At 34.4% G+C, this 13176-nt stretch overlaps 1 protein-coding gene across 1 annotated transcript in view; it reads right to left on the reverse strand.

Annotated features, from left to right (window-relative positions):
- TLL1 (tolloid like 1) overlaps positions 1-13176 on the reverse strand; it is a 203824-nt gene that overhangs the window by 36597 nt on the left and 154051 nt on the right. The window contains exons 13-16 of the mRNA XM_029939149.1: positions 12426-12621; positions 10189-10314; positions 8043-8203; positions 3799-3979 (exon numbers count right to left, since the gene is read on the reverse strand). Coding sequence (XP_029795009.1) covers positions 3799-3979; positions 8043-8203; positions 10189-10314; positions 12426-12621 — 664 coding nt within the window. The remainder of the gene's footprint in view (positions 1-3798; positions 3980-8042; positions 8204-10188; positions 10315-12425; positions 12622-13176) is intronic.

Raw genomic sequence — 13176 nt, forward strand, 5'->3', positions numbered from 1 at the left:
TCTGCCCCTACCCTGCACGTAGTCTCTCTCTCAAAATAAATAAATAAATTTTTCAAAAATGAAATGAGAAGCTGTGAGCAAAAATAACTAGAATATCTATGTGATTATTTAATTAAATATTTCTCTTTTGGAAATGATACTATAGAAATGTTTTATTTCATTGTACACATTAAAAATCTAAATATATTTTCTTGTCTTTTTCTTCTTGATGTATCACTTAAATAACTATAAAGTTAAAATTATAAAATTTAGCTCAACTCAAAATACTTATATTAGGGTTATTATATTTAACTAATTAATAAAAGAGATGACATTAAAAATTTTTTCACTATCAAAGGTCAAAGTCTCTTAGGTAAATGTTTGCAAATTTAGAACATTTAGGGTAACAGTTAGAAATATGCTATGTGTTTTTCTTCTAAAGTTAGTTTTGTATTTGATTTGAAAATTGAGAGAAAATGGAGAAAGACTATAATGCACCATCTTCCTACCTTAGCACAAACAATCTTGGTACTTATTTCAGCAACTTTCGGGTTTGTTCCCAGCCACATACTTACCTATATAAATAGTATGCAGATAGTTTATACCTAGATTTCCATTAATATTTTATAATATACAACTTTATACACCACAGAATCATTAAACCATCTTTATTGTGTGGACAAGTCCACAAAGTGTATTTGCTATAATTTATTTACCATTTTCTTCCTGTCACAAAATTAGAATCTTTTGAATTTCTATCACTATTACAGAATATTGAAATCCTTTTTCCAGATTTTGAAATATTTCTTTATAAATATATCTCAAGAATGAGATTTCTGAGACAACTAGAATAGTCACTGTAAATGACTCTTGACTCCTATGCTTGGTTCAATTTCTTTCTAAGGAGTCTGTTAAAATAAAAAAAATAAATATGTTTTATCAAATATGCCAAGAGTAAATTTTAACAAACAAACAAAAATCCTTCAATTTTGTTTGGGGAATATAATATCCCCATGGTTTACATGCCTACTTTCTTTTTTTTTAATGTTTTTATTATTTTTGAGAGACAGAGAGAAACAGCGTGAGCAGTGGAGGGTCAGAGAGAGAGGGAGATACAGAATCTGAAGCAGGTTCCAGGCTCTGAGCTAGCTGTCAGCACAGAGCCCAATGCGGGGCCCAAACCCACGAAATGTGAGATCATGACCTGAGCCAAAGCCGGACGCGTAACCGACTGAGCCACCGAGGTGCCCCTACATGCCTACGTTCTAATAAGTATGATGAACTATTTAACTTTGAACACATGATTACATATTATTACATTTAAATCATTATTATATCTCTAAAATAGCATTTTCAATGTGAATAGAGCCTATCTATTAAAATAGGTGATATTTTGTAAATTATGATTTTGTAAGATGATCATATTTAGGACATTAGGTAAACTAAGTACAGATGCGTTACCATTTCTTGATAGTACCACACTGGCTCTGTTTTTATTCCCTTTCCCTGAACAAACATCTTCCCCACTAACTTAAACATAAAACATAAAATAGATTTAATACTCACCCAGAACTACAGTATTTTAAATATGAATTTGACAAACTGATGATACTTTGCAATACATCAAAAAGAAGCAATGAAAATTTATACTTAATGATAATGACCTTGAAGTTACAAATTATTCATCTAATGAAGAAGTGAAAAATGTATCTGTTGTTTTTCAGGTCACATGTGTCGAGTGTAACACACAACTCAGGCTACTTGCAAAGGGCACGGTCAGCTCTTACACAAACCAAGACAAACTGGATTTAAATACTTGTGGCACTGAGCAGTTGACTTAACTCCTCAGCTGCTTCATCTGTTGAGTGAACATGTTAATGAAAATAATATATCCTTTTTTTATTATTAAAGTTATGATACATGCCTGTATAATAAATTCTCAAAATGGAAGCTATCATATGAACACTCGGGGTTTAATCTCCCCCTTGAACTTCATTGTCCCATTACTTAACTACCTACATTCCATCAAACAACCTAGACTAGACTCTATCGAAATGAAGCTCTGTCACCTAGTTGATTTATACTCTTTAAATATACCACTGATAAATATCAAAAGCAGACACTATTTCCTAAAATGCTCAGTGAATGTGATTTATAGCAAATTAGTTACTATGGGCTCCAGTATACTAAGGTACTCAGATAATTTTACGAAGCACAGCTACTCAGAAACGAATAAAGAAGACGTACTCAGATGTGCTGGAGAACAGTATCTTCTTTATGCCGCCTCATATTTATAACATAAGAATTAAAGTAGCATGCTTTATATTTCAATGGTATCATTCTAAGATACAGTCTGTCTTTACAATTTGGAAACTTCTTCCTGACCAATAATATCAAATAATGAATTTTAAATATTTTTAATAACTTCAAATTTAAACATACTTTGCCACCAGGATATGGAGACTGTATCTTTTAAAAAGGTAATTGTTTTGTAAAATGTATGACTATGGTAGAGTGAAAAGGATCATGAATATCCTTAATATTTTATAATTTCAAATTTTAAAATAAATACTTACGTTGTTCTAAAATAAGAACCCTTATCGCTAACCACTGAGTCACCTAACATTTGTAAAACCTATGATATGCATAAAATAGTGAAGCTTAAGAAAGCCTTGCTTTCACCAAAATAGAATATTAAAATGCTACTTTGAGTAACATAAATCTTAAATGAATGCCTGAGAAGAATTTTTAAAAGGCAATTAAATCTGGGGGAGAATAAGAGATCCAAGATCCCTTGTATTTTGAATGTACTTCTGTGTGTGACTTGGACCTCAATGGAGCTTGTGAACCATTAACTTCAATTACACTGAAAACCCCAAACAAACCCCGGGCACTGTAAATCTCATTAATTTTAAACACATGGGGACTGGAATAAATGGACTTTGAATTAATTCAATCCAAATTACCTAATATTAAAATATAATTGGAATTCAGTTGCTTTAAACTGCTTGCCAGTCTGAAAAGCAGAATAGATTGCTATACTAAGGTTTATTATAATTCTTCTAATTTTGAAGTTTCAGAATAATATCTTTCTAAATGAAGTATGATTCCAGAATTGGGAAAATAAAGGAATTTCCACTGATGTTTCCATATGTTTCCTTAAAGTTGGGAGACATTTAATAAATTTCAGCTCTAGAAGAGGGAAATTTTACTATGAGTTTGTTAAACTAGATATTAAATTCCAAACATAAGTATCAACTACTAAATATCCATGATAATCTATTATTTTTAGTAAAATTATAATTTCCATAGTTGTAGGCTTCACACTATAATCTTTTCAATAGTGGTAAGGCAAAGTAGGATTTTTAATATCAACTTAGCAATAAGAATACAAATATAATAAGGAATAAGAAAATATTGTTAGGTAGTAAGATGAAAAAATGTGTTGCTAAAATGGGATCAGATATTCCAAAAACAAAGATAAACCATTTTTTAAAAGCCTGCCGCTTTTTCAAAGTCTTGTATCATTATCCCCATCCACTAATAAAGTCACTGTATGAAATCATTATTGTAATAACTTTGTGTTATTTGTATTAGCCTTTATAAAATTTGATTGTTAAATGTTTAAGAGCTACATTTTTTCAGGGCCCCAATTATTAATCTTCTATTTATAAGTTTAAAAAACCTATTAAACTTGGAGTAAATGTTCATGCATTCTATGTCCCGCCAAGTCACATTTACAGAAAACTATTAAGAGTAGATAATAATTTAAGCCAATCCACCTTGAAAGTCCATGATATACACATGAAATGTTGATACCTGAGAAAAAGTGTGCTTTGAAGCCCTTCTTGGATACAGTATTGTCAGATCTGAATTCAATTCTCATGTTGTTGAACTGAGATGTGATCACGTCAGGCACTTCGGCACCGCAAAATCTGCCATGCAATTTAGACTCAGAGGAAAGGCCACTCCAAATCTCCACATAATCATATTTGCAAACCTAGAAAATACACAGTTATTGTAGTTACCAGGTTTTAAGAATCGCACGTTCTACCAACTGAGCTAGCTGGGTGCTGTATAGTCACCAGTTTTTAAAGCATCAGATGATTGACATTTATTTTTGAAAATTTTACTATTTTTGTTCTCTCTTAAGTCCTCTCAGGGTCAAACTTGCATTAATAGGTTAAGAAAAAAATCAATGAAAGAGTCCAAGTATGAGGGAGATGGCATGAAAAATAGACTAATGAATTATACTCCGAATACCTATTCGTATATACAAATATGTGTTTGTTTATTTACAACATGTACTTTTTCCAAAGAATAGAGTTTAGGAGATCTGGGATAAATATTTGTTGAGATGATGGTGCTGATAGTCACAAGAAAAACAGTCTTTGCTGCCTTAAAAAAAGTTTAATTTTCACTAAGAACTGTGAAAGAACATGTCATTTGCTGTCTTACTTAATGCTGACAAGAATTACATAACATTCTACATCTGGGGTGCCAGGGTGGCTCAGCAGGTTAAGCATCAGACTCGTGGTTTTGGCTCGTGTGAGTTCCAGCTTGGGATTCTGTCTCCCTCTCTCATTGCTTTTCCCCTATTTACTCCCTATCTCTCTCTCTCTCTCAAAATAAATAAAAATAAACTTTAAAAAGAAAAAGAAAAAAATATTTTAAAAATGGATACATTTAAGTTTCTGAAACAACCATTAACAACAGAAACATTCCTTTTTATTGTAAAGATAAGAAAATTGAGGTTCAGAAATTTTTAAATGACATATCCAAAATTGTACTTATCATATGTGACAGTTCAGTGAAAAATAGCACAGAGTTTGGCTTGGTCCAGTGCTGTCTCCCAGAAACACGGGGTTCTTTTTTTTAAATTTTTTTTTGTTTTTTATTTATTTTTGAGAGACAGCATGAGCAGGGGAGGGTCAGAGAGAGGGAGACACAGAATCTGAAACAGGCTCCAGACTCTGAACTAGCTGTCAGCACAGAGCCTGACCGGGGCTGGAACCCACGAACTGGGAGTTCATAACCTGAGTCGAAGCCAGACGCTTAACCGACTGAGCCACCCAGGTGCCCCAAAACACGGGGTTCTAACCAGAAGAGTACCCATAGGAAATTGCAAAGGAGACAGATGCTGTGGCATACAAGAAGGATACACTGCCTATCATATTCCTCAAGCAAATTGATATTTCTTGATTTCTCTGAGTTAGTAGGCACTATAAAGCTACTCTGTAGCTATGCTGTAGGATTGCAAACAAAAAGTCTTAAGTGGTAGAATGGAGAGGGGAATTTACACTACAATAAAATAGACTCATTCTGATTTATATGTAATGCACTAACAACACCAAAGTGGAAGAAGCTAAGTAAATGCCAGGTATTCTGAAGCAAGTTTATGGCTACTCTATCTAACAGACTTTTGCATAATATACTTCTCTAAAGTTCCAGCAGGGCACATTCAAAAGAATATATCTTGAATGAATGACCTTCTTACATAAGTGTAATTAGCAAGGTTTAACAATGCATATGATTGAATCCTGAGGCATGATCTGTACTTTGCAATATGTCAACTCAAATTACTGTTTCTTGTGATATTAATTAGGTGATAAATAAGCAAAAGGTTGTTAGGAAAAATTTAAAGTTTTCTATCTACTTCGTTACAACTGCAACCTCTGTTTAGAGAGGGCTCTGACACAGAATAGGAGAATGTCACCAAGGTTATAGTTACCTGACACCATCTTTCCTTTGGATATCAATATAATGAATACAACAATGGAGTTTCAACTTTGCCCGATAATCTGTAAGTCAAGTTTTTGCTCATGTCTTTATTTTAAGTAACCAAGACATCAAACCACAAAAATACACAGAATACTGTAACAGCCTTCCACATAGTAACATCATTATAAGTTTAAGAAACTTGGGATATCTTCTAGAGTTTATAAAGGGTTCTTCCAGGAATAAAGAACACCACCCATGGGAAAAATGCTTTCAGAATACAATGACCCATTTATTTAAAACCATCTGTCCTCCATCTTCTTGAATATAAACTTCTAGCCTTCCTAGTAACATCTGTCAACTAATGAATCAAAATGTTGTATCTGTCACAACCAATAGCTGTAGGGGAAACTGAGAGAGTAGAAATCATTCAACACTAAGTTCATATCACATCACAGAACTGGTAGGGAGATGATCATTTTCAAAAGGGATTTCTCATATGAAGACTTTTGTAAACTTGCTATAAAACCATTTTCTTCATTTTAATATTTCTCTAAATTTCAGGGAATTATTAAAGGATAATGATATTTCATGTGAACAAAGTATGTTAGAAATATAAATGGCAGTTTTGCCATCGTAAAACATACGCATGATGTAAGGAAGGTCTCAAAGGAGACCAACTGAGCTCTAAAATTCTATAATTCTCTGAAATATATAAGTTCATCACATCTCAGATTTTAATTTCTTTAAAGAGACACAAAAGTCAGGAACTTCTTCTTACCTCAAAGCCATTAGTAGGACTAAAAAAAATGCACACGAGTGCCTTGATGGACTACTATATGCAGAATTAAGAAAAAAAATAAAAGTAATTAAAAAGAAATAAAGAAAACAAGGAGGGGGAAAAACAAAGATACATACACAAAGACAAAATAATGGTGTAAAAATCCCTAATATTACCAACTAGTATTGGCCCCAGGAGCATAGAAACATTATATTTCTGTTCTCTCACTTCTTTACCAGTGTTCAACATATATATGTATATATATATGTCAGAGAAAATAATTTTTGAGTTAATTTTATCATACTTAGAAGTTTTAAATTATGTTTGTTTTAAAATAAACATAGAAGTCACTGGAATAAAGAATATGAAAGTTAGAAAAATAAAAGAAAAGGAAGTGGGAAAGCTCAGACAAAACTGAAATTAAACCAGTGTTGACCAATCATACAAAGGTTACAGCCCTAAACATTCTCATTTCTAGACTTGACATTCCATTTGAATTTGTTTTGTGTGCACTAGCACATAGGAAATCTCAAAGAGATGACTTCCCTTGTTCGAACGTGGTCGCCTGGCAAAAAACGGGACCTTTATTACAGTAAGGTGTATTTTGTAAAGGAAAGATAGGGTCAACTAAATACTTCTTTCACCAAGATTAAAAAATTAATCTTTATTTGTAAATCATGATCATGGTCATAATGAAAAAGTGCTTATATACTGAAAATATACTCATTGGCACAAGTAAAATATACCAGGTTAGTTATTCTAAATCACTTTTTTTTCTATTTTATTTACTTTAGACAGTGGGGGGAGAGGGGCCGAAGGAGCAAGAGAGAGAATCTTAAGCTGGCTCTGTGCTCAGGCTGGAACTCGACATGGGTCTCAGTCTCACGACCCTGGGATCACGCTCTGAGCAGAAACCAGGAAATGGATGTTCAACCACTGACCCACCCAAGTGACCTTAAGTAGCTATTTTTGTTATGACTCAACCAGTGGATTTTAGCTAATTGTTGGTTTTAGAAAAGTCTATGTAACATGAAGCTGACCCTAATTTTTTCATATTTCTTTGATAAATCAAGCTGTATAATAATATAGTAAGTAAAAACTCCCTCTAGGTAATTTTCAGTCTCCCAGAAACAGTCCGAAATATCATCCAATGTTGGGGCACCTGGGTGGCTCAGTCAGTTAAGCGCCCCGCTTTGCCTTAGGTCATGATCTCGTGGTTTGAGCTCAAACCCCATGTTGGGGCTCACTCTCCAGCTGAGAGCCTGGAGCCTGCTTTGGATTCTATGCCTCCCTCTCTCACTCTCTCTGCCTCTCCCCTGCTCATACTCCATCTCTCTCTCCCTCAAAATAAATAAACTTAAAAAAATAAAATAAAATATCATCCAATGCCAACAGGAATTACAAGCAGTTGCAGAAATGAACAGTACAGCAAAGAAAGACTATAACATCTATATGATTATACACCGAAACTCTTCCCTCCTTCCTTCCTCCCTTCCCTTTGCCAGATTGTCTTCAGAGGTTCCCAAAGCACAATAGAAAAAAATTATATTTATTGTTCACTTACTTCATTGCCTTCCAATTCAAAAAACTCAAACTTCATTGAAATTCTGTATTGAGTTGGTGCAACCACTTGCCACACGCAGTTTTTATTCGGAGGGTACTCCTTGGGCCAGCCTGGGGTGGTGATGGTACCATTAAGTCTGGTAAGAAGTCCGCCACAGGCCGCTGGAAGGAAAAAAAAGGACAGAGTTTTCTCCTGATCGAGTCATTCCTTTCTTAGCACCTTTCCATCAATAACCAAACATCTCAGCATTAAATTTCAACCATCTTTCAGATTATTCAAAATCTAGAAAGCCTCCATCTCTATTCTTTAGTTTTGAGTACAACTATTTTAATTATCTAATCCTACTTATAGCATTAACTTGTAGTTTTGGATCCAAGCAAGTCATGGCTGACCAAGCAAGTCAGATCACTTTAAAGTTGGCCAAGCCACAGAAGTAAAACTGGGTGTCAGTTCTCTTATCTTACAAACGGGTAGAATAATATCTACATGATATGGTTATGGGCAGTAGTGCAAACATAAGCATACAACACAATACAGGCTGATGCAGTGAGATCAAAATCAGTTGTTTATTTCTTCAAACTCTTTTCCTCCAAGATAAGCAACTTTTGGAGTTACTGAGCTAGCAATCCAGGATAAACTACAGTAACTAGATCATATTTGTGATCTGAAAACCTTATTTAACAATTATTTTTCTTTCCCTTTTGGATGATCTATTTAAAAGACATACTATTTAATACCTCAACTCTCTTCTTTATTATTAATGAAATTAGAAAAATAAGGGTATCAAAAAGTGAAAAGAATATACATTATACAAGGTTTATAATTAATTCCTAGGGAGTCAAGAGTTACTTAAAGTAACTGTTCTCTTTATTTTAAATGCCTTTATGTATATATGTGTATGTAGGCATATATGTGTGCATATGTACGTATATTTCTACATTTACAAATGTATTGTAAAAACTACCTGTACTTTCACATTTACCACTTTTTGATAAGTTATTATAAAGTAAAATAACTATTTTTAGGTACTACACTGAACTAACAGTCATGTTACTTTATTATTGTCTGGTATACAATGGCTGCTGTTTTTAAAGACACTGTATTACCTAGTGTGTCTACTTTATCCAAGTATAGAGAACAGGTGAGTAGTTTAATAGATAGGATGGAAACTTTTTCAAAGAGAAAAGTTGAAACTTTTAAGAAGAAATGGGGAAACTGACTTTTTAAAATAGGTCAGTGAGCAACCACATTTACCACCTTTGCCACTGTTATGGCCTCTATTGCAGATACAGTAGAGAACACGGTGCTCATTTTTAAGAGCTTACATTTACATTTTTGTGGGACCCACCCAAAATGAACAATAAATACATCACGATAAGTAACTTTAAATTGCCACAAGCTCTATGAAGATTTGGGCAGACATGTTGAGACAGGAATAAAGGAGGAAGTGATCAGAGGAAGGAAGATCAGTCCATTTATTTTGTAACTCAAATATGGGGCTTGTAATAGGTGAAGAGGGGAGATGGGAAAAAAAGAAGCAGCTTTAAATTCTGAAGGAAGACATCACAGGACACGGTAACAAAACATTGTGCAAGAAATCTCATTTTCGAATGTGCAGAGGAAATGGGGAAAACAGCAAGATCTCTTTTTTATGAATCATTTATTAATAAAACACATTTAGCTCCCACTTTATGTTTGGACTAAATACTAAAGATACAAAAATAATTCAGATCCAGGATTCTTCACTTTAATAAGGGAGAGGTACCCATAAAATATGTTAAGAAAAGGTAAACAAATGACAGATGGATGGATAAAAATCTAGGTTTAGACAGAGATAAAAAAAAAAAAAGAAATAGGTGATATAGATAAGTAGTGAGTGAGAGAGAGAGAGAGAGAAATACAGATATAGACAAGGTGGCTTGGTAACCGAAGCAGGAAATGGCTGACTCTATAACCAGAACCCAGGCTAGGTGACATGTTAGCTAGGACTACCCACTGAGTCTTCCTAGTCAAGCAAAGAGGTTTCTATAGAGGAAAGGAAAGAGGAAAGAAGCGGGAAAGAAAAATGAGAGGATATGAAAGAAAGCAAGGTGGGGCGCCAGTGGGGGGTTCAGGCAGGAAGCGCCACTTGCAAACGCAGCCCTACCTTCACAGCCCCTCTTGTCTGGTCCCAGTTCGTAGCCAGGCTCACACGCGCACTGGTAACTGCCCAGAGTGTTCAGACACCGCTGCTCACAGCCCCCACGGTCCGGTTTGGCACACTCGTCTTCCTCTGCAAGGATGGCGCGTGTTAGAGAACAACTAGATACAGTATTTGGTTTTACACATGAAGGCGTAGAATTTTTTGAAAATATAACACTTAAGAACTGAATGAGACTGGGACAACTGATTGCTTCAGCCAAGGAGCAGGAGCAGTTTGCAAGCCCTTGATAGGAAGTGTACCAGAATCCATGTCATCGCCATCTAAGAAGTATGTAAGAACCAAGAAGAGGACTGGAACCTTCTGTCAGGGCCAACTGAAGATCGCCTTATCTCAGACAAGTATGTGGGCTACTTTTTCTGATTTTAAGGTTGAAGGGAATTCTTACAATGTATAAAATTTCCAGAATAAAGTAGAAAAGCTTACTGAAAAAATATACCTTCACTTGTTGGTTTCATAGCATAGTTTGCTAGATATCCTAAGAAAGGCTTTTTAAAAAATGCCATTAAGATAGTTTATGGTAAATATAAATTAAAAAGAAAGAAATTCAGAAATTACTAGACCTCTTTTAGGGGCACGTGAGTGACTCAGTCGGTTAAGCATCCACCTTTGGCTCAGGTCATGATTTCACGGTTGATAAGTTCGAGCCCCACATCAGGCTCTGTGCTGACAGCTCAGAGCCTGGAGCCTGCTTCGGATTCTGTGTCTCCTTCTCTCTTTCTGCCCTTCCCCAGGCCATGCTACCTCTCTCTCTCTCAAAAATAAATAAACATTAAAAATAAAATTCTTTTGAAAAAGAAAGCTACTGGACCCTTTAAATGTAAAGCATTCAGTGTTTTCTATATAGACATACTGATCTGAGGAACATACAAATTCCATATTTTGTAAATACAATACCATTTTAATTATATATAATTAATATATATAAATACATGTATGAAATATGTACATATGAAAAATATACAGTATTTAAACAGCATATATGATAAGGTATTCCATAATGTCAATCTTCAAGAATAATCTAGTGTGAGTTAAGAAAAGAGCAAACAGTATTCTCAGCAGAAACTCTGCATTGGCCAAAGTCCAAGCATTTTTGATAACCAAATACATAAACATCACAGGAGAGAATCGTGATAGTACGTTTGTTCTGTTGTAAAATACGACATGTAGAGAAGAACTAAAGCATGTAAATGTACAGTTTAATAGGCACTTTAAATACATCTAGTGAAAGCGCCAAGGTTCTCTGCCTTTCAAATCAGATGGTGAATATAGAAGTAATTCTCAGTGAAAATCCATTATATTGTTCTTTAAATAAACAAAATGTTAAAATGTTTGGTTATTAATCACACTACTTTTGACTTACACAACTAAATCTATCATTTGTTCTATAAAAACAGAAAGTTTTGTAAGGAAGGTTTTGTTACTCTCCCCATAAAAGACTTTTATTTTACAATGACACACTTAATGTTACCTTCCTATGAATTTTCCAAATGCAAATTTGATACTATTTGCATTAAATGACTTTATTTTTACCTAAGTAATACACATCAAATATGAGATAGGAAAATATACTAAAATTTGGTTATGTACGTTAATATTAAAGCTGATCAATAATAATTCTTTGTCAAAAAGGCATTTTTGATAACAGGATATCTTAAGACCATACATTATTTCCAACATGGTGAAATGTTTTTACCTACAGGATGGTTGAGAAATGCTGTCACTTGCGAATAAATTGATAAATGACATGTCAGTAAACCTTCTTCTAGTTATGAATCCTATTTTTATTATGTTGCAAATGTTTTTCCCCTGTCTGCATTCCCTTTCTGGATTTTCCCTGTCTGCATTCCCTTTCTGGATTTTCCCTGTCTGCATTCCCTTTCTGGATTTTCCCTGTCTGCATTCCCTTTCTGGATTTTCCCTGTCTGCATTCCCTTTCTGGATTTTCCCTGTCTGCATTCCCTTTCTGGATTCAGGATGACAGAATATCCTAATGGATCTCCCAGCATGTGCTAGAAAGTTCCAAATTCTAGTATTACACTGGTAACTTTTTACTATCAAAAGTCATCCAAATATCCTTCCCAACAGTGCATTCAGCATCATTGTCCTCTCTTCACTCTAAGTTAAATATCACATTCATTCCTCACAAAGGGAATCTCACACTTTAAGTTACTTTGAACTACCTTTAAAAAAATTGGCAGCAAACCCGGCCTTGTTCACAGTTCCGTCAGAAACGAATTTCATCCACAAGGTATTGGAGGTAGATCTGATGTCTTCAGGTTTATCATAACCACAGAAACGCCCTATCAACGGGCTATTTTCACTGTTTCCATCTCGAACTTCCAGGTAATCGTAGGCACAGTTGTCATGCCTTTCAATCTGCAATAATAAAAATATGTGAAGATATATCTTTGAGAAAGAGAGTGTGTGTGCATGAGTGGGAAAAGGGTGAGAGAGAGGGAGAGACAAAATCCCAAGCAGGCTCCTTCCTGTCAGCAAGAGATGGAATTAAGAGCCAGATGCTTAACTGACTGAGCCACCTGGGTGACCTTGTGAAGATATGTCTGATTAACAGATAAAATAATTTCTATATGAAGAGTATGATATATTCTCAGTGCCATAGTACTGACACGGTCACATAACAAATTACTTAAAGAGCTTTTCTTCTGAGTGTGCATGACAATATCACAATATCCCCACCCATGAATAAAGGGCATATTTTTCTGATAGACAGAGAGAGGTAAAAAACAATCTACAGAAGAATGTATCTACACGCATCAAAATAAAAAGCTAACTGGCTCATAAAAGAAAATAAAAATACATGTAGAAATCTTTTGGAAAACAAAGCTAAAAAATACAGACTGAAAATTATTAACACTCTGGGCCAAATATGCTATAAAGAATGTATAATTTGCTCTGAAACATAAAATCGCC

The sequence above is a fragment of the Suricata suricatta genome, chromosome 1 (genome assembly GCF_006229205.1).
Source record: "Suricata suricatta isolate VVHF042 chromosome 1, meerkat_22Aug2017_6uvM2_HiC, whole genome shotgun sequence".
Lineage (NCBI taxonomy): Eukaryota > Metazoa > Chordata > Mammalia > Carnivora > Herpestidae > Suricata > Suricata suricatta.